The 21,514-nt window shown below is 39.7% G+C and overlaps 1 protein-coding gene across 1 annotated transcript in view; it reads right to left on the minus strand.

Annotated features, from left to right (window-relative positions):
• Nucleotides 1-21,514, minus strand: part of Cubn (cubilin) — a 225,852-nt gene that overhangs the window by 69,296 nt on the left and 135,042 nt on the right. Inside the window, 11 exon segments of the mRNA XM_052729218.1 lie at nucleotides 539-713; nucleotides 6,119-6,302; nucleotides 6,439-6,629; nucleotides 8,705-8,851; nucleotides 12,727-12,924; nucleotides 13,234-13,372; nucleotides 13,374-13,427; nucleotides 14,625-14,809; nucleotides 15,686-15,891; nucleotides 20,111-20,243; nucleotides 21,126-21,254. Of these exon segments, the coding sequence (XP_052585178.1) occupies nucleotides 539-713; nucleotides 6,119-6,302; nucleotides 6,439-6,629; nucleotides 8,705-8,851; nucleotides 12,727-12,924; nucleotides 13,234-13,372; nucleotides 13,374-13,427; nucleotides 14,625-14,809; nucleotides 15,686-15,891; nucleotides 20,111-20,243; nucleotides 21,126-21,254 (1,741 nt within the window).

Genomic DNA, 21,514 nt, shown 5'->3' on the forward strand with positions numbered 1-21,514 from the left:
CAGCTTGTAGTTTTGCTTTGTTTTCACAGACTATACAGTTTTCCTTGGATTTCAGCATAGTCATACACGCTCTCTGAGTTGTGATCCTGCAAGATTCCTGATGCAAATAAGACTGGGAAATTGTGGAGTGTTCACTTCAGTGTTGTTTGTGGCACTGGCAGCCTCTAGCGCCATGCCACACACAGTCTTATTTGTTAAGCCGATATTTTTATCTGTGACACTCAATATGAGGCTGGAGAAAAAAAAAATACCTGTCTAACAGAGATTGTATTTTTCCTGTGGGAGGAAGAACAGATGACATCAATCTCAAACAGTCACCCTCAATATCTCTTGGAAGATGTGTTGAGGGTCAAGGTGGGAGTAGCTGCCAGGCAAGGCTTTGAGGCTTTAGACATTTACTTATCTCTTTGTCTCTACATTTTTTTTTCTGGGCAGTGGGTACTGCTGAGCAAAGAAGAAATAAGTTGTCTTGAGACATGACAGCTGAAAAAAAATATTAACTTTGGGTTGAAGGAACACTAAAATGTAGGTGACTTACTTGGGTGTTTCTTCAATATTGAATTGATCTTCAAATTGGAGCTGTATACTTTTCCCAGAAGGAGCCTCTAAGATCCAAATGCATTCAGCATGCTGTGGATAATTAGCAGGGTAGTTGGGGGAGGTCACGTATCCATCAGAATCGGCACCATGGATATAGATAGTGCCCCCACAGGCTGTCAAGAAACAGTTAAATCAATCTATAGTCTGGTGGATGGGAACATAATCAGATACCACAATTGCTGTGTACAGTCAATTTGTCTTTATTTTCCCTCTAAACTTTGTTTCATCAGAATTATCTTCATGTTCTTTTTAAGTAAATAAATTCTGTCTTTCCTGTAAAATGAACTACCATGTATGTCCCTTTTTATCCTGTCAAATCATCTATTATGTCTTTTCATTAGGTCAGGTGTTTTGTTTTGAAATGTGTGTATGTATGTGAGGGGGTGTTGTTTGCTTGTTTTTAAATTCTATTTTACTTTTTACCTTATTTATATGGATGTTTTGCCTACATGTATGTCTGTACACCACATGCATGCCTGGTGCCATTTGAGGCCAGAAGAGGGCATCATATCCCCTGGAAATGGAGTTACAGACAGCTGTGAGATGGGTGCTGGGACTTGAACCTTGGTCCTCTGGAAAAGCAGCTAGTGCAGCTAGTACTCTTAAACCACTGACCAATCTCTCTAGCCCATTTGTTTGCTCTTTGAGATAATCTTGGCTAAGGTCCATCTGTCTATGTCGCTGAGATTGCCTTGAATCGTTGAACCTCTTCCATCCACCTCCCATGAGCTGGGATTATAGACACATATCACAATGCCCATATCCAAATTATCTATTCTGATTGAAATTTTTATTTTTCACTAAAGCTAACAAAATTTTTATGCAAAGTGTATGCAGCCTCACATGAACACATAAACTGTTGTACAAGGCTGACTGTCTGGTTAGAACTTCCAGGATTGTAGAGTTGGACCGTTGTAGTCTGGAGTCAAACCATCTTGGACTGTCTTTAGCCTCCTTAACAGTCGCTTATTGTCCACCTGTGTTTAATCTAACATGCATTTTCATGGCTATTAGGTAAATCCTTTTAAAGTAGACTAATAGATTCCCGGCTTCATCAACCCAAAGGCTAAGAATGTCATCATTAGGACTTGAGGACAATAGAAATTTCCTTTCTTTATTATAAGCCACCTGGCTGTTGTTCCCACCAATGTATTTGGTAAGTGCTTTGATCTTGGACTCTCTTTTATTCTGTTACTACAAAAGTTTCCTGAAATCATTACTATCCTGGAACCTAGCATTTGAGGATAACCTGATTCTGTTTTCCCAGATCATGGTCATTCATATTTGGAATCCATAAAAAAAAAATTTCCTTCATTCCCTTTTGTATGAAAGCTGTGCTTCTCCATCAATAAATACATGCCCATCACTCAGATGAGTGAGGAAGTATGCAAGCAGCCATAACTTCCCATTAGAAGCTCAGGTCAGTGAGCTTTCACTTGCTGCAGACCTGTGATCTCAATATGTTAAAAACAAAAACAAAACAAATAAACAAATAAAACAAAACAAGAAGCTAAGCAGGGCTGGGGAGACAACTCACTAGGTAAAAACGTTTGCTATTCAAAGCTTATGAAATTCAGATTCTTAGAACTTTTGTAAAAGCCAGAAGTATAGCAGGGGGTAGCATGCATCTGTAACCCCAGAATTCCTCTAGTGAAACAGGAAGCAGAGCCAGGAGCATCTCTAGATGCTTGGCCAGTTGGAGTACACAGTGCAGTGGCAAACCAAAAGAGATCCTGCCTCAAAAACAAGGAGCATTTTGAGGACTATTACTCTAGATCAGCAGTTCTTAACTTGTGGGTTGAGACCCTTTTGGGACCAAATGACTCTTTCACAGGGGTCCCCTAAGATCATCGGAAAACATGGATATTTACATTAAAATTCATAGTATAGCAAAATTACAGTTATAAAGTAGCAATGAAAATAATTTCATAGTTTAGGGTGACATACAGCATGGGGAACTGTAGTAAAGGGTCACAGCATCAGGAAGGTTGAGAACCATCGCTCTGGATCATCCTCTGACTCCACACATGAACCTCACATGTTTAGTATTGGCTTGCTTTGGAGACAGTCTTTATGCAACTCTGGATGGCCTGGAATTCACTACATGACCAGACTGACCTTAAATTTGTAATCATTTTCCTACCTCTGCCTCCTGAGAATTGAGTACCTTGCTCTTTTCTTTCAGATCTCCTACTACCACCCAACACATGAATTTTTATGGTTGCGTTCAATTCTAGACATTTGTAGAAATTAACGTTGTTGAAGATATTTATTCTCCAATCTCAATTCTGTTGAGCAATCTGCTAATTGCTTCTCATACAAACTTCAACAGTCACTCCAAGCATCGCTTGTTAAACCTTCTCCCTTCTCCCTGTACCTTTGGATTCTCAGTACTACATGGAGCTCTCTTTGAGACAGAAAATGAATCATCTGAGGGTCCTGTCAATTTTCAATCCTCCATTTGTGACTAGTCAGAATAAATTCATTTGCGTCTCTCATTTTTTTTTTTTTTTTTTGCATAGCACTCTTGTATTTCTGGATCATGTTCCCTTCCCATCTGCCTCTTCTAGGATCTCCACCCTCTTCTTTCCCTCCTCTCTTCTCTTGCTCCTTCCTCCATCCCTCACTCACTCTTTCCTTTTGCTTTTCCTTCCTTCAAACTTATCCAGCGGGCTTATCTTGCCCCTCAGTCTCCTGCAAGTTGTATACCCAGAGATGCCTTCTTTATAATTAGGATTTGATCCCTATTGCATTTAACATGGTTGCCTACACCGTCCTTCTTTCCATCTGTGTCTCTCAGCTTCTCAGACATCAAACTCTTCTTCTCCTTCTGTCAGCATTTTTTCTCAGACTGTCTTGTGTCTCCTGCCAGGGCTTCCGGACAGTGCTGGAGAACCCCAGGAATCGTTCTGCAGGATTTTCCAGCTTCTCATTCAAAAGAATTCCTTGGTTGCCCCATATCAACATGGTTTAAACCTCAACCCACACTTTGTCAGTCCAGGCTAGACCAATCTTCTCATCTCCATTTTTCCAACAGCCTACCAGACATCTTTGGGGATGTAGTTCAGGGATTTCAGGATGAACATGTGTCAGTCTGGCACCTTGTGTGCACCTAACTGTTATTCATGCTCCTTCACCCCTTCTCTCCACTTCCACCTTCAAGAGACCTGAATGAAAATCCATGAATTCCTGACTTACAACAACTTTTGACATGGCCTCTTTTCTACCTTCTTACTGACACTGCCTTAGCTCAGGACACAGCAGTTTTCCCTGAATTATTCTTTTATCTGGGTTCTTATTTCATTCTTCCAATCAGACAGTTATGTTGATGTTTCTGTTCTGGTCAAGCCATGGTGCTTTGGATTTAAACCTTTCAGTGGCTCCCCATAAGCATCTGGGAATACTAGTACTAATGGCCCTGACATCATGACAAGTATGTCGTTCATCACCATATTCACCTCCTTTTGACCCTATTCAACAACATAGTAAATTCTTGCAGAACTGTGAATTGTCTTCTGGTGATGAGATGTCTCATGTTACATTGTCCTTTGCTAAAGCACAAATCACTGTTCATTCCTTTCTTCTCTGGTCCCATCAGTTGGATAGGTGCTTCTCCCTGTGGTTACAGATCCTGGAGCATTTCTCCATCTGGAACTTACTATGTTGTACAATAACTGCCTCTGCTTGTCTGCCTCCTTCATTGCATGAAGCCTCTTGATGGAACTTGGTAGTGTGTGCAGTGTAAAGCTCTTTATAAATGTTTAGCTAACTAATTAACAAGCCAATTAATCAGGTGAGAATAAAAGACATTTAGCACAGGGCCACAGAAATCTCAATCAACTACAGCAAAGAGAAGTCCTTGGGGCAAAGACAGTGTAAAGCTCAGCAAGTGATGCTAAGAACTAGTCACACAAAACATAATTTAAGACATGGGAAATGGTATGAGGGAGACACGATAGGAAGAGAGCCAGGGAGAAGTCTGGCTTAGTAAGTAGTTGGAGACAAGCAAAGCACAACCATATTGCTTGGGGCTGCCCCAAAATAGCTTTTAAAACCAAAAGATCTTTGTTTGATCTTAATATTAAGGACAGTCATGAGTGTGAGGAAAGACAGGGAGATGATAATAATCACTAGTATAGATGCATGACCAATGGGCCTAGAAAGGAACTAAAAAGAAAATACACAGTATATCTGAACTGTCACAGAGTTAAGATTAATCCAGCATTAACAAAGTAGGAAAGTGAGTCCTATAGGGAGGATCAAATCAGCCCATTCAAACTCACTGCGAATCCCAACATGAAGACAGAGATGTAAGAGAAAATGCCAACCTTGAACAGCAGTGCAGCTGCCCTCAGAGCTGATAACAGATCCCTGCTGCCAGAGCTTAGTGCACTAGGAAGTGACTGAACACACTCTTTTCTTAGGCCTTGAACAAGTTATTAAATGCTTGTGGGGGGGAATGATTAATAGAGATTTTTATTTCCTTTTCTTTTCCCAAATAAAGAAATGATGCTGACATTCTGAACTCTCTCACATCTGAGATGATGTGTAAAAAAACAAAAGGTTTCTGTTGTGCATGCTGGCATATGCTTTATAATGCCAGGATTTGGGATGTCAAGGCAAGAGGATCAGGGATTCAAGGTCTTCAGCTACTGATCCAATTCCTGGCTACCTTGGGCTACAAGAGACCTCATTTCAAACAACAGCAGTATCAGCAATGGCAACAACAACAACAACAACAACAAAAACCACGGTTCCATTAAGATCAATGTATCTTTTGAAGCATATTTGAGAATCTGGGATTAAGGTCATATAATCATTCATGATATTGAATTTGGGGAGACAAGTAAAGATTTAGTTCAGCTGTTTACTCTCCACCGACATTTAATTAAATCCTATTAAAAAAGTAAATGTCATAAAAATCAAATAATCACAGTAAAATTAAATAATTAAACAAAATTAAGTAAGGGTGATTATATAAAGATTGCTGCTGTAATGCAATAATAGGGGAATAATAACTAAATGAGTAATAATAGAATCATAGGTCAGTGTTCACTACAAAGGAAGAACACAATGATGATGAGGAAGAGCAATCATAGCCTTTACCATGCTACTGTAACTAAGTTTAACTTAGGCACTCCATCATGGAAAGGCCTAAAGAAGTCCAGGGGCCCGTTAAGATCAGTTCATTTTCTACACATGGAGAATTCACTTTGTCAATAATTGAAACAAAACAAAACAAAACAAAACAAAATAAAACCAATAACTTGGAAAACTCAAAACCTCATTTTACTTACCTGTAAAGTAGAAATAACTATACTATATTCTCCTTAAAAAGCATCATGCTCAATAGTTAGTGTACGAAGACTAAGACCAAGATTGATCAAAGACACCTGTTCTTATTAATACTATGACTTTCACCTCAGAAAATTTGGCATTTTCCCCCTAAAATCCATCTCAACAAAAATCAAAGAATCTAAGGAAAAATATAGATATAATTCTTAGAGGAATTACTTACCTAAACTCTTGGCCTCATATCTGATCTTAAATCCTTGCCCGCCGTTACTATTATCAGAAATGAACTGAACAAACATTTCATTGTCTGAGGTGAACAGAGTCGATGGAGTATAAATTCCACAGAAACGACCATTTCTTCCAGAGGGTCCCAAGGGTGGAGAATGGATATCTGGTCCATTTCTTAGCTAGGAAGGGATTAAAATTGTGTAACATCTTTTATATTGCAAAACAGTGTTAAAAGGCCTATCAGTTTGCATACTAAGAATTTTAAATTAAGTCTGCAAAGGCAGTTAACTACGAAGAGTAACAAGCATGACCTACCACCAAGTAATCCCCCTGGTTGCACGAAGAGTCTCTATTTTGAATCTGGAAAGGCTGCTCAAAATGGACAGCAATGGTGAGACCACTCTGGACCAGAACATGCCAGGAGCAGTTGAGATTGGGAAGGTAGGAGTCTGGGTACTTGGGGGATGTGATAATCCCTCTGTCTGCATGCAAATATCCACCACAGCCTTACCAAGAAGAAAAAGAAAGGTAAGTTATTTAAATGCTATTGACAATGAGATTTTTATACTTCTCTCCCCACACCCTGACCCACAGTTGTGAATTTTTTAAAATGCAAGTAACAGATGAGAAATTTGAGCCTAATTGGGATCAAAGTGTAAGAAATGATTAGAGGCTAAGTGGGCACACACTGCTGGATGCTCACAGTGCTGGGGTTTAGATGTGAGTCATGGAGAAAAGACCAGTTTTACTTTCACAGAAGTTGGCTTCCCAGAGGTGGAAGACATGTTAAAAACAAATGTATACTATGCGAAATAATCGTAAGTCCAGGAAAGACAAATGAAGGGGTGAGGGGGAAATGTACTCTGTTGCTAGGGAAGTTAGAAAGGTAATATCTGAGCAGGGACCTGGGTGGAATAAGCAATCAAACTGTGATCTTAGGGAAGACAGAAAAACACTGTAATCCAGAAAACAGTATAAAGCTTGATTTGGTAAGAGGGGTGTCCCTGGGATTCAGGATAGATGAGGTAGCATGAGCATTTCAGAAAGTAGCTTGGTGAGATTATGCATGAAGCAGAGCAGACTTATCCTGGAACAGAAAGGCTTTGGAGATCACCTGTGTATCTATCATCCATATATCTCTCTGTCTGTCTGCCTGTCCATCCTTCCATCCATACTGATCTACCTACTGATCTATTTATCTGTCTATTATCTATCTATCTATCTATCTATCTATCTATCATCTATCATCTATCTATCTATTCTATCATCTATCTATTCTATCTATCATCTATCTATTCTATCATCTATCTATTCTATCTATCATCTATCTATCTATCCTATCTATCATCTATCTATCTATCTATCTATCTATCTATCTATCTATCTATCTATTCTATCTAGCTATCATCTATCATTTATCTATCTGCTTGTGTATCTATCTAATAAGATGTGCTATATCTCTATTAGACATTGGGAGTTGAGGAAGAGAGGTGAAGCAGACCTTAAGTTGTCATTGTCAAGTGCTAGACAGCCTGTCATCAAGTAAATAAAGACACTTCCCACATATTAAATTGCAAAGGCAGACAACTGTTCGAGCTCTAATTCCAAAGCTCACTCTCTATCCCCTGCACAGCCTGCTTCCATCGAGTGGAGGGTAGATCATTTTCATTCGATTGCACCATTCATATAAGGGCTACATATAAACAGAGAAGGAACTACTAGATTATTTTTAATATTAGGTTATGATTCCATTTAAAATTAATTTTTTCGTACGTGACTATCCTTCAATATTCCATAGACAATTTTTTTAATGTTAATCTATCTTAGCTTCAAAGTTATTATTAGATTTCACATGCTGTCAAGTTCTGAGAAATCTCAATGATATGACACAACAGAGCATTTCATATTCTACAGACATCCTCTGACGAATCAAGACCCTGTTTCAAGAACTACAGGCTCTTCCACACTCAAGTGGATGACTTCAACCAAAACCTTCATAAAGCTGTCTCCTGTATCATGTTTACTGGTTACTTCTTAAACTGGAGACAAAAATGTGTCTATAGTTCTTTAGATGGGCTATGATATGTATTGTCTCCCAGTTCCAACCCTTAGCTAGAGTAAAAGCTATTTTAAAGATCTTTCTCTTGTGTCTTCCACGAGCACACCTCTTACAGAAGTGAGAGGTGCCACTCAGACACCTGAGGGCAAGAGATGCCCCAGTACAGAGACAACTCTGGTTTGTGTGAGTACTTGGTACCTGTGACTTTTGATTGATAATTTGTTCTTAGCATGGGAAAATGAGATGTGATTAGGCAGAAAGCCAAGTGAAGAGAGTGAAGGGGAGGGGAGGGGTGGGGAGGGAAGCAAGGGGAGAGGAGGAGAGAGGATAGAAAGGGAAAGAGGAAGGGAGGGAGAGGAGAGGAGGAGGGAGAAATATAAGAAAAGAAAAAGAGGACAGAAAGAATTGGGAGAAGAGAGAAGAAAGGTGAGTAGGGGGGAGAGGAAAGGGGCAAAGAAGGAGGGGGGAAAGGGAGAGAGAGGGGCGGGAGGAAATTAAGCGGCCAATGTTTGGCCACATTACTCTTGTGAAGGGAGGCGTTGAAGCCGGCTGTAGTGATGCTGGAGTCTGAGATGAAACGGATGTACATGTACTCTCCAGTTGACCGGATGGGCCCGGGAATCTCTCTACCACACAGAACAGCCAGCTGCTGGGCTAAGTTATTGTCTCCTGTGACCAAAGAAGGAAAATGTCAGTGTGAAAAATACGGTCACAAGAATCCACTCCACCATCATTTGCAGCCCAGCCAAAGCTACTCACATATTTTTCTCAGAACACCCAAGTTCCTAGGAGATAATAGTGTTCTCAATAAGAGGGACAGCCAGCTACATCATTCTGGCTCCAGCTTGCCATGATCTGCCTGCCCTTTCCTTAACCCTTTTCAATAAAGACCTTTGGGGCAAGTCTCACTGTCTTCCTGGCTGCTGGTTCTTCCTGGCACTAAAGTCAGAAAGAGAGGAGCTGAGGCTGGAAAGGAATAAGGGCCATGTTTATGTGAGTGGGAGTTGGAGGCTCTGATCTCAGCTACTGTGATGGCTGAAGATCAAATATCCAAGGAGAGAGAAAAACTGGTTCCTCAGCCTAGACCTGGGCTCACATTCGCAGATCTTTCACTGGGAGGTACAGAAGCTTTATATGACTATTTCCCCAGCCCAGAGATGATTTTTTCTTTTGGTATTTTTTAACTTTTGTTTTGCTTTCTGATAAAAGGACCATGGTTATGTGGAGGATGATAAAGATGATTCCAGCAAGTGTGGTCCCCAGGAAGAAACACAAAAGGAAGTGAGGCCATTGTATGCCCCCCTTTCCTTCTGTTTCCTTTGGGTGTAAGTTTCCATCAAACCAACTGTCAGCTGTCTCAGCCAGAAGCTGAATGGGATAAAGGGGATTATAGCAGACTCAGAGTCCTTGGCTGGGAAAATAATAAAGGCAGAAAACTGGCAGATTTTAAACTTATAAAACATAAGAAAATTTGAGACATGAGGAAATGTGCTCTTTTACACAACCAGCAACATACATATTATAAATATAGTTATGTATTTGTATGATGTTTATATATAAGTATATAAATATACATATATATGTATTTTTTAAAATACTGACAAGTCAGTTTCTACTTTCTATGTGATTATCAATACACTGGCAGTTATAAATATGAACTTCTTGAAGAAGCTTGAAACAGAATTTTTGTTGACTTTTTCTGTAATTATCAAAGCGACCAAATTTTGTTTCATTTATGACAATACATGTTTTACTTCTTAATGACACTGGGCTTTATCTATTAATTTTTATTTATTTTCTAAGTACCACCCCAGACTGTTTGGTGAAACAATGCTTATCCCTACATGGTTACTTGTTTAATTCATTCATTAGTTGTTACATAACTTAATAACTATAAAATGGTATTCTTCACTCATCTTTCTAGTCTCCAAACCTCCAAACCTAATTCTGGAGCATTTTGATAAACTTCCAAATGCTAAACATTTCAATTTTAGACACCCCCCCCGCCCCCCCCCCCCCCCCCCCCCGCGCAAAAAACCCATCTCTATAAGCCTGAGAGTCATAAACATCAGGTCTAGAATACAGTTTGGTGATTCCCTAGGCCAGCCTGACTGTCTTAGAGATGTAGAAATAGGTACTAAGGTTATAAAAACCTGATATTTATTGTAATAGTTACTACATATGGTTTCTGATTTTTCTTCACAAAAGCAGTAGGGTAGGTATTATTATCACAACCAGAAAAGGAGTCTTAGAAGGGACACAAGTTTGGTTACCATATGTAAGTGCACAGAGGTCAACAATGACTCTAACCCTGGCAGATTAACTCTAAATACTCCAAACTTCTTCTACAAGATGGTATGTGTAGTGAGACTACAAAAAGGAATTACTGATAGATTTGTTTTTCATTTTCAGACAGGTTCCTGTGTATTCCAGGCTCACTTTGAACTCACAAAGTAGCAGAAGATGACCTGAAACTTTTGATCCACTTACCTCCACTTCCTGAGTGCTGGGATTACAAGTGTATGTGGCCCTGGGAACTGAACCAAGGGCTTCTTAAATGCTAGGCAAGCGCCTTATCAACTCTTTATCCCTGTCACAGACTTCCGATGTAATATTCCCCTCCCTCTCTCATCTCATTCTTTCCCTCCCTCCATTTATTCCTTTCTTACTTTCCTTTCTTTCAAAAAATGTTTTCTATACTCAGGATAGTTCTATGAAATCTATTTGGCAGAATGTTTAGTACATAAAATTTTATGTGTGTTGTCTTAAGAGAGTGATTTGGTTTTAAACAATGAAAAGGAATCCTAGCTGAGAGACTGACCAACTTTTTTCCCAAGATTGCTGCAGGACCCTTCCTGCACCATGTGGCAAGAATTTATGAGGACTGACCAATTAATTGCACATGATGTCTGTGTCACTGTTTTATGGTCAATGAACTTCATATATTTGCTTCAGAATGTCAAACCTGCCTACTAATCAGAAGCAAAATAATTGGTGGGGCAAAAATCCAAATAAGTAAAATAATAAGGAAGTACATTGTAATTCCACAAAATTTTAACACAATGCAAGTGGACAAACTACACAAAATACTCAACAACTGACACAGGTATTCAACACATACTTTTGTGAAGAAGCAAGTAAGCAGATGAAGAAGGAGGAAGCTATGAGCCATCTATTCATGGGTGTGAACAAAACGGACCCATGTGCATTTGCTACCCTACTGATCTAAATGCTTTTGTTGTTTTGTCACAAAGCACAATTTCTGAGCTCTTTCAACTCACCCTATAAGCAAGAAAATGGATAGAACATGCCAGCAATGTCTACTTAAGTAAAGTAAAGCTTAAAGGATTCTGTATCTACAAAATTCTTGGTCTTTTGTTAGAATTTTACATTTATTGCCTTTTCAGAAAATCATAAAAAGCCATTGGGGGGAGAAGCCCTCAGAAGCAGCATTCATCTCTTTCATAGATGATAAAATAGGCTTGTATAGGTCATTCAAAAGAAAGACAGTACGCCTTAGAGTTCAGGCTTCCAAGACAAGCAACTCAGTAGCTAGTGATTTTCAAAGAACTAGAAAGCTACTCTCCATGGATGCAGTTTCCCTCCTGAAGATTTCTAAAAGGTTCTAACTGTATTGTGAACACGCAGAATTGTGTGTGCTAGGATGCATCCATTGAATTACACTATAACAATAAAATTTAGTATTTACTGAATGCCTTGATGTCAGAAAAGAGGAGGTATTCTGTACATGTGCTGAATGCCAATTGTTCACAGGACAAAAGGTCTATGAGGGCATGATTGATCATTTCTTAGTGCTCAGTCTCTACAAATTGAGATATGTATCTCCACCAAGCAATGTTTCTCACTGGGAGGTTTTGTAGGGATGGGAATTTAAGAAAGCAATTTCTTGAATATTACTGTCAAACATCTTTGCTTTTATTGACAATCTGCATTTCCAGGTGATGCTGACACTGGTATTCTGGGAGCCACTGAGAAGCACTGGTATGGATGATGTGGCCTCCCTATTGTCCTTTTCTGCTTAGTTGATGCCGAGTGTGAAGGGCAACTGTATGTGCATTGTAGTATCAAAGTTCATGCCCCTTCATCATTGTATAGCAACACCACAACATTCTCATTTCTATCTATTCTACCTACAGATTCAGGGGAAATGGATACATAGCCTATCTTAGATACTTCTTGGTTTTTCATTTGGATCTTAAAGCCATAAGTAGAAATGTCAATATCTATTTTCATTGTATCAATAAAAATTTAGCACAGCATGGAAATCCAGACTGTGTCTCCCCTCCAAAAGCTTTTTTTTCCCCTCTGAGGAATGTGCTATCCTAGACGTTTTGTGATAGGTAATATAGTACTCTGCCTACATTCTCTAGACATTGTAGCTATTTCTTCTATTTGATGGTTTTATTGGTTACAGTATCTATGAAATTCCATACAAAATGTATGGAGCTAGTACACAGGCATAAATACAACTGAATGTGACTGTGTGTAAGAGTTTAAACAGTGATCTCAACACTGTTTCTTACCATCTCTTATGATCAGCCTGTCATAGGCACACATTAGCTGAGGTTCAATGTCCATGGAGAGGATGTTGAGTTCCACAGTAGAATCGGGAGCGTAGATGATCCATGTACAGTCAGCATGATTATGGTACTGCCCAGGCCAGCCCGGGGAGAAAAAAAGGAGAGGAGTGTCTCCTGTCACCATATATCCTCCACAAGCACCTGGAGAAAAAACTGCATCTTTAAGCCCTTGTCCTGTAAGTGTTTCAGAGTGACTGCACTCTGGGGCTGAGAGATAACACACAGTTAAAAGCACTTCCTGCTCTTCCAGAAGACCTGAGCTGTGTTCCCAATACCCATGTCAGGCAGTTCACAGCCACCTGTAATTTCATCTCCAGGAAACTTGACCTGTCTTCTGGCCTGTAAGGGGACCAGTACACACACACACACACACACACACACACACACACACACACACACACACACACACACACCAGTCTTAGAAAGACCCCAATACATTACCAAACACACCTGGAGCAATGGTAGGATCAGTGCCACCAGAAACATCTACCGCAAACCACTCCAGAAGGAATCCCTTCCCGGAAACGGTAGCGTCAGAAGAAAACTGGAATGTCAAAGAGTTTCTACTGGAACTAAATGATTCCAAGGGGGGTACTGCAGTAAGTGCCAATCAGGCGGGAATGGATATCAAGCCCATCATAGATCTGCATGTAAAAACAAACAAACAAACAAAAACCCACCACAATAAGACATCATAACTAGGCAACTATCTATATTTTTCTTCATTAAAAGAGACATTTAAAGGATGGTTTGTAGTTTATAATTTAATCAGACTAGAAAGAATATCAAGAAAATACTTCATTTTAAAACAGAAAGTCATGTTAAATATATTATTACAAATAATTTAAGGTGTTCCATATAGCTTCATTGCAGAATTATCTTAATAAACATGCTTGTGGTATATAGCGTATTTAGTGACCTACAGTCATGTATGTGGGTGGAAAAGTACAACCAATTGTAAAGAGGTTCATACTCTAAGAGAGAAAAGAGCTAATAACAAAGAAAGAACCACAGCTCATGGGGCTCCCCATATTCAAAATACTTAGTAAATCTAATCCATCTGCCTGTAAATACTAGAGATATCTTATGATAGTTTCCAAATAATTGCAAACAATTTCATTATAATAATTATAAAATCCTCCATTAAACTTATTTCTTTCAAATTACATCACAATTATTTCCACACCTATTGGGCATTGTGTCATTAGTCACTGGGTTCGACTTTGAGCACTGAACTTCCAAGAAGAGTGATTGGATTGTGGCCTTCAGGGATATGTTAGTGTTTTCTGGAATTTACAGAGTAGCCAATGCATGGATAATAAAAGCCATCATAGCATCTCCATTTGTATTTTCTTATTTTTATATCACCATTTCAGGTTTTAAGGCTGTGCATGAGAACAGACAACTCTGTCTCTCTTGGGAAGTCTGCTGCATCTGAGTATGCACTATGCCCCCTTCCTTTCTCTCCACCTTAACACTGTAGCTTCTATCTACACTAAAGACTTCTCTTAAATTCCCACCTTGTTCCTTGTTTCAAGAAAAACAACAAAACAAGACAAACAAATAAAGGAACAAACAGGATAACAGGATAGAAGATAGAATAAACACATAACTAGAGCAAATAGGCGTGCTTAGACAAAAGTCAATCATTTTATATAGAAGAGAAAATAACAAATATAATAAAAGAATTAATTAGTATAAGTGACAGTGAAGCAGCAGTTATGATGTGATAGGACTTTCACATGTGTCTTTTATTTATTTGAATAGGTATGAACTTGGACTTATTTTCACCAATAGTATCCATCAAAATATATAAACATCTCCCTCACAAAGAAACTCACCTTTAATTTGTCATAACGGCAGTTTCCTGCTGTTTCCATGTCTATCTCCAAGATTCTACCATGTATAATTTGAGATGAATTTACATTTACTGTCCATCTGTAATTGGAGTTAGGGGGGTAATTTCCAGGCCATAAGGGAGATGCGATTTTCCCATGAGTTCCCACAATATTATCATCGCCAAATACTAGGAGGAAAACAGAGTTGTAAATCAGACCTATTTAGAATTGCTCTTTAATTAAATGAGGAAAAAAAAAACAAAAACAACAAAAAACAAAAACAAAGGCAAGACTGTTGGAAAGGATGGGCTTTTAATTGACTGGGATTTCTTTTCTGAACACTGAAAGAAATACTGCTTCCCGTTTGGTTTTCTGGGCTATTAGGTCTTGGAGAAGGATGGCTCTTGAGTGGAATTCCATCTCCTTAGAAGGCTGTAGGGTTTGAAAGGAAGGGACAGCTTCCCATGAGTAAAGGATTTCCCAGACCCCTGGGGACTGGGGAGGAGGAATGGTACCTCACACCTTAACTGTATTTTACCAGTTTTGTTTTGTTTTATGAAAGAAGGGAATTTTTCCTTCCCTTTTAAAATTCTACATCAGAATCAACACAGAGAACAGCCAACCATGGAAAAAACTTGAGTTAAAGAATAAAAATAATTAATATTGTATCACTGAAAGAAGAGCCCACGTTTTATCTGAGTGCTTAAGCCAGTCCAAAAATAATTCTAAAGGTCTTAATTTGAAGATTGTACTTAAAAGACCAAATGAAACATGTTTGACAGAACTCTATCTGCCTGTAGGAAAGTAAAAGGCTCATTTGCATAATATCAGAAACATTAATAGCAGGAGCCCAAACAGAAGACTCAGAGCATCAAGCACAATTTCCTTATCAGTTAGTGAGCCATCCATAAATAATTGAGTTTTTCTGATTCATTTTTCTACAATCTGAGAAAGGAATGTAGAGTGTAGGATTATTCTTGGTTGATAAATTACTGAAATGTTTGTCAACATTCCTAATGTGTAGGATACATTCTGGAAGCCATTGGGGAAACAAACCAACTTACCGTGACTGAACCTGGCCTGGAAGCCCATGCCACTGCCTGAGCCATCAGAGACAAATCTGATCCACAGAATATGACCCTTGATGGATGAGAAATTGCCAGGGAGGGAGTTTCCACAGTATCGTCCCACCAATTGGCCTGTGGCATTTCCTTCTCGGATTTCCACAAAATCCTTGTTACAGTTTGGAGAGCTCTCCAACTGGAAGGTTCTAGTTTGGAAACAAACAAACAAAAAGTAACGGAGTGAACAGACAGAATAAATTTGAGAATATCCTGATTTCAGTTCAGAGGGGCCAAACTCCTCTTCTGGCCCCCATGGGCCAAAGCAGTTCAGTACTGAAAGAGTTGCTTCAATAATTGGATACTAGAGTAAGAAAAAAGAAAATCAATTTCTTTCTTTATATGCAGAAACTAATTTAACATTTTTCACATATGTCCTCAAAATATTAGAAATACAAAAAAACTCTTACAACAAAACAGACCATCTTTGGAACTTTGAGATAAGCAAATGCAAAATAGTACTACCTATAAGATAAACAGTATAATTCAGGCTCAATCTTATTACGCTGAATGTTATTGCCAATATGAAATATGCCAAAATTGCTTTACTCTGCTCCTGAGAAAAGAGAGAGGCAAGTCCTCTCTCATCTCAGAAGGTAAAGCCACACAGACTTCCTCTGGAAGCATTCTACTGAGGCCTGGTGTGTGGTCCAGCAGTCTTAGTCTCACGTGAAGACTCATTTGAAATAAAGAATCTGGACCCCACATGCTTTACCCGGGCATTTCTTCCCCTCCGCTTACAGACCCTTTGCGTATATATTGTAGTTTCCGATTTTGTTTTTATGGTTTTTCCATGGCTGTGAATGTGTCTCAGATTCTGTCTGTGTTTCTTGTGCTTTTCCTTTGGCTCTTTTTTTTCTGTTTGTTTTGTGCTATCCTGGTTTGGTTGTTCCTATTTTATCTTATAATAATTATTATTGTTTTAGGTGACTGTATTCTAAGGACAGAAAAAAAAGGTGTGGATTTGAGTGGGTGGGGAAGTGGGGAGGATCTGGGAGGAGCTGGGGAGGGGAAACCATAATCAGAATATATTGTATAAAAATATTTTTCAATAAAGAACAGATAATTATATATCCAGGAAGGGGGTGTGTGAATCTAGCGCTAAATAGCAATGAATCAGGGCTTGAAATGTAGCAAAACTCGAGTGATCTGAATGCCTGTTAAAATGCTGACCAGTGACCCAGGAGAGTACACAGGCAAGGTCTTTCCTAGTGATCGGCTTGTCTTCCAGGGATAATCAGCAGGGAAGGCTTTCTATTAGAAATTACAACGGTGATACTCACAAGCGTCAAACCAATGTTCTTATACAAGCTTTGATCTTGGAAGTCTTTGTTTTAGGCTGGTACATTTTATAAGCAAATCTATCCTTTGGCTAAGATCTGTCAGTAAAAATACAATGTGCAACAAAAATAACAAAATTTCTGTTTCTCATTATTTCATTTCAGTTCTGCTCCCAGAACCAACCATTTCCTCAATGCCTTCTCTGGCATAAAGTACAATTTCTGTTCATTCCTTTGAATATCTGTCTCTATAGAATAAATAAGTTTTATTTCTCCCCTCTCCTTTTCCTTGAAAATTCAACTATAATTTTTCCACGTTTCCTCCCTACTCAGTCTCACCACAGCATCCATAATCTAAACCCTGTGTTAGAACTTGCTGTGCTTCATATGTTTCTCACACACCCCAGGGAAGAGGTCTAGTCCACATCTGGATGTAGTTTAGATCAGGGCAGAAATAACTCCCAGGCCTTGCTAGGAAGCATTTCTCATTATTATTAACACACAGCAAAAGCAACTTGCATTTTACAAAGGCCACTTTAACAATAAAACTCAGGCCAGTAACACAAAGGTGTCAAACTTCATACAGGTGAGCAAGGAAACTGAGTCATTGAGAGTTCTCTGTTCAGCAATTAGATTTAATGTCTGTCAGCTGGTAAAATGGATGACACTTTCTGTTCTTTGCTTTCTGTTGCTGTGAGAGACACCATCACAAAAACTAACTTGAGAAGGAAAGAGTTTGTCTGGCTTCTGGGTTACAGTCCCTCATGTGGAAAGACCTGGGCAGGGGCTCTAGGCAGGAACCTGGAGGCAGGAACTGAAGGAAAACAGAGAAGGAATACTGCTTACAGCCTTGCACCCAGGCTTACATCCAGCTGCCTTTCTTCTATAACTTAGGCCCACACTGGGTGCCCACATCAATTAGCAATCAAGACAGTGCTCTATAGACATGCCCACAGGCTATCCTTCAGTAGAAGTTCCCTCTTTCCATGAGTCACATGGACAACCAAAATAAGCACCCATGCTCTAGAGAAAGTCTAGTGTGGGCCACGTGGGATTGTTCCTGAAGCACCATAGAAGATTCTTCAGACACAGCAAATATTGAAATAGTTTTCACAGAACACTGCTATATCATGGCCCTGGGCTATGTATTTTAAATTGTAGTATCCTTAACCCTAACAGGGGTCCTTCAAGTTTATGATTGTCTTTCTAAGGATGGAATGAATCTTTTGAGGTTTCCATTCACTAGCTTCCTGAAGTTGATTTGTCAATAAATTTGTCAAGAACAGAAAGCATATGTGTATTAAATATCCCCCACAGCTAACCCAGTTCCTGGAACCGCTGACCACCAGAAAGGTAAACAAAACGAATATGGTAGAGATGAGAGGGAAAAGGCCCAAAAGGAGTCTCCTGTGCTTGGTAAGTTTGAGGTCTAACAAGGTCCTGGGAGGACCGTAGGCTTCATCACTAAGACAGAACAGCACTTCTCTCATCACTGTAAAGCATCCCCAGGGAAGGGGATGTGTGCTCAGGGTGCTGACAAATATTTGCTGAATAGAAACACACATCATGAAGAGATTGTTATATGCATATTGTATAATTTCTTATTACAGAAGAAATGTCATGATTTCAGTGAAAACGAAGACAACCCCCAAATTCCCACATTGCCTTTCAGATATAGAAAAAGCTTAGCACGAGGTCACTTGTACCCTGTGGAGGTACGGCCTGACTGATCGATTCAAGAAAGCAATCTGAAATATTTGAACTTGCTGTCTCATTTTTAATCAGTTCTTGTTGCACAGATGGGCATGTCTATGAGGAAGAGCCAGCAAACAATGCCCTCCTCTCAACATGGAGGAATTGACATCCTTTCTAAAACAAAATTAACAGCCAGACATTGCCATGCATGCTTGTTATCCCTGCATGGCAATGTGAGGCAGGAGGATCACAAGTTCTAGTCCATTGTGGGCTACACACTGAGGACTCGTGAAAAACAACAGTAATAAAGAATTAATGATTTCAACCTGACTCCCGTAACATGTAATATAGTATGGCACATAGCTTTGAACTCAAAGTGGTAATTTAAATACCAACATATCTTCAGTAAATAATTACTTGTTTGTTCATTTTTTTCTTTTCTTCTTTTATTTTTTGAGACAGGGTCACTATGTCACCCTGGCTGTCCTGGAGCATGCTGTATAGACCAGACTGGTTTCAAACACAAAGAGATTTATGTGCCTGCCTCTGTCCCTGAGTGCTAGGATTCAAGGTTCACACCACCATGCCTGGCTGCCAGGGCATATTTTTAAAGTACCCATTATCAACATGGTTTGTCATTGGAACCTCTTTACTGAGGGATGACACAATCCCATTTCACATACCATGTGCTGTTTACATCTACTTCTGGGAAATATTATTATTGCCGTTTAGTTTAGCCTAGGTCTATTTGGAATGTAACAAGATCTACCCTTCATTCCACATCCATAGTCCATGTTCCAAAATTGTTAGTATTCAATGAGAAGCTTGAAGGCAGATTTACAAATCAACTGCTAATATAAAAAACTGAAATGAAAAACCTTCCGAAGATCATTTCTCTGATAGGAAAGGAAGGGTGAATTGGAATAGGGATAAAGCATGTGGGTAAAGAAGGCCAAATGGGGGCTGGAGAGATGGCTCAGAGGTTAAGAGCACTGACTGCTCTTCCAGAGGTCCTGAGTTCAATTCCCAACAACCGCATGGTGGCTCACAACCATCTGTAATGAGATCTGGTGCCCTCTTCTGGCCTGCAGTCATATATGCTGTATACATAATAAATAAATAAATCTTTAAAAAAAAAAAAAAGGCCAAATGGAGACAGACACAATTTCTCTCAGTTGGAAGATAGAACATTGTTGAGAGAGTCTTAATGTTTTATATAGCTCAAGCTATGAATGGAACAGAGGAAACTGGGGGAAGTCTTCCTAAGGTTCCCACTTGTTCTCTCTGGTGGTGACTGGGACACAGGATGCTGGGTACCCATTTTACCAGTATCAGTGCTTCTTCCCTGCAGACTCATCAGGACTGAGACCATACACCCATGTAAAGGACTCACAGAAAGGACAGCTGCAGCTGGTTTCCAGGGGAGCTGACAATGTTCCAGACACATTCCGCATGAGGATGGTATGCTGCTGGGTAGTCAGGGCTGTTGAAGATGCCATCAGCCATGTTGAAGGTTCCACCGCAAGCTGGAAGGCAAAAGAAAAAAAAAAGGAAGTTTCAGAGCAAAGAGCAAATGAAAGACAGCACAAGATACAAGAGGAAGAGCACTAGGGCCATGTGCAAAGGACAGGACACTTGCACCTCACATTAACAGTTGATCTGTTTCACATAGTGTAACAGAGGGAAGATTCCAAAGATGGAAAACCGAGAGCTCTACAGAGGGAGCTCTTTTCTAAGAGTCTTTCTCCATGTGAACTAGAACTTCATATTAAAAAAAGGACTTGTTTTCAATCTTGCAGCCACTTGGTTTTTATGGCCAGGGTGATTTTTAAGATTGCCCCGGAAGAGGGTGTACTTTTCCCTGGCTGCCATGGAAAAGGCAACTGTCCAGCTTGTCCCTCTGGGGAGAGCACTAAGACACACCATTCTTCATTTTCTACACTTGGGCTGTTAACAGCCTCTCCTGGCCAAGAAGCACAGTGCTGGATGGCACCTCGTTCCTTTCCTGCCCATGTGCCTCACTGCACAGTGGACCTGTCAATATCCACACCTACCTGACCCTAGCATCAAGTGCAGAAAAATAGCCATGAGGCTGTGCATGGTATGAGTCTCCATCAAACTGCCAGTCATGGAGCACCTTGGCAAACACACTGCTGTGACACTAGAGAACAGGTCTCCAAGAAGATAAGGTGGGGCTTAAAAAAAAACCAGCCAGGTTTTCAGCCAATTCTCCTCACTTTCTAGATCTCATGGTTATGAGAATTTACACAACATTAAATCATAAAGAAGGCACAAGGGAAATTTTAGGAAACTGGCTCCCCACTTTAAAAGGATCCTAAATAACCAAGCAAAGATTTCTACCCCACACTGCCAAACCCTGCAATCATCTGTTAATGCCTTTTACTTACCTGACGTTGATGCAGAATAGAAGGCATGGAAACCCTCACTTACAATGGAAGAATCAGAGACAAACTTCAGTGTCAGGGCATTGCCAAAAGATACGATGGGATGGGGCAGGGAGGTACCACAGTAACGGCCTAAGGATGAAGAGGTGACAAGGAGGTAAGTAATGCAGGCCACACAAGACATCACAATGAGAAAGAACCATTTACATCAGAGTTGTGTTTGAGACAACGCCTGAGCACTAAAGATACACTCTAGATACCAGCATAGCCAGGATGAATATAGACATGATTAATTTAAAAAAAAAATAGAGGGACAGAGGGAAAGCAGATGTGACTAGACTCCAACTGTAACTCAAGTGGACACTTCCAGCCAAGTAGGGACCAGACAATAG

This window comes from Peromyscus californicus, unplaced genomic scaffold (genome assembly GCF_007827085.1).
Source record: "Peromyscus californicus insignis strain IS unplaced genomic scaffold, ASM782708v3 Scaffold_8__1_contigs__length_139910024, whole genome shotgun sequence".
Taxonomy (NCBI): domain Eukaryota; kingdom Metazoa; phylum Chordata; class Mammalia; order Rodentia; family Cricetidae; genus Peromyscus; species Peromyscus californicus.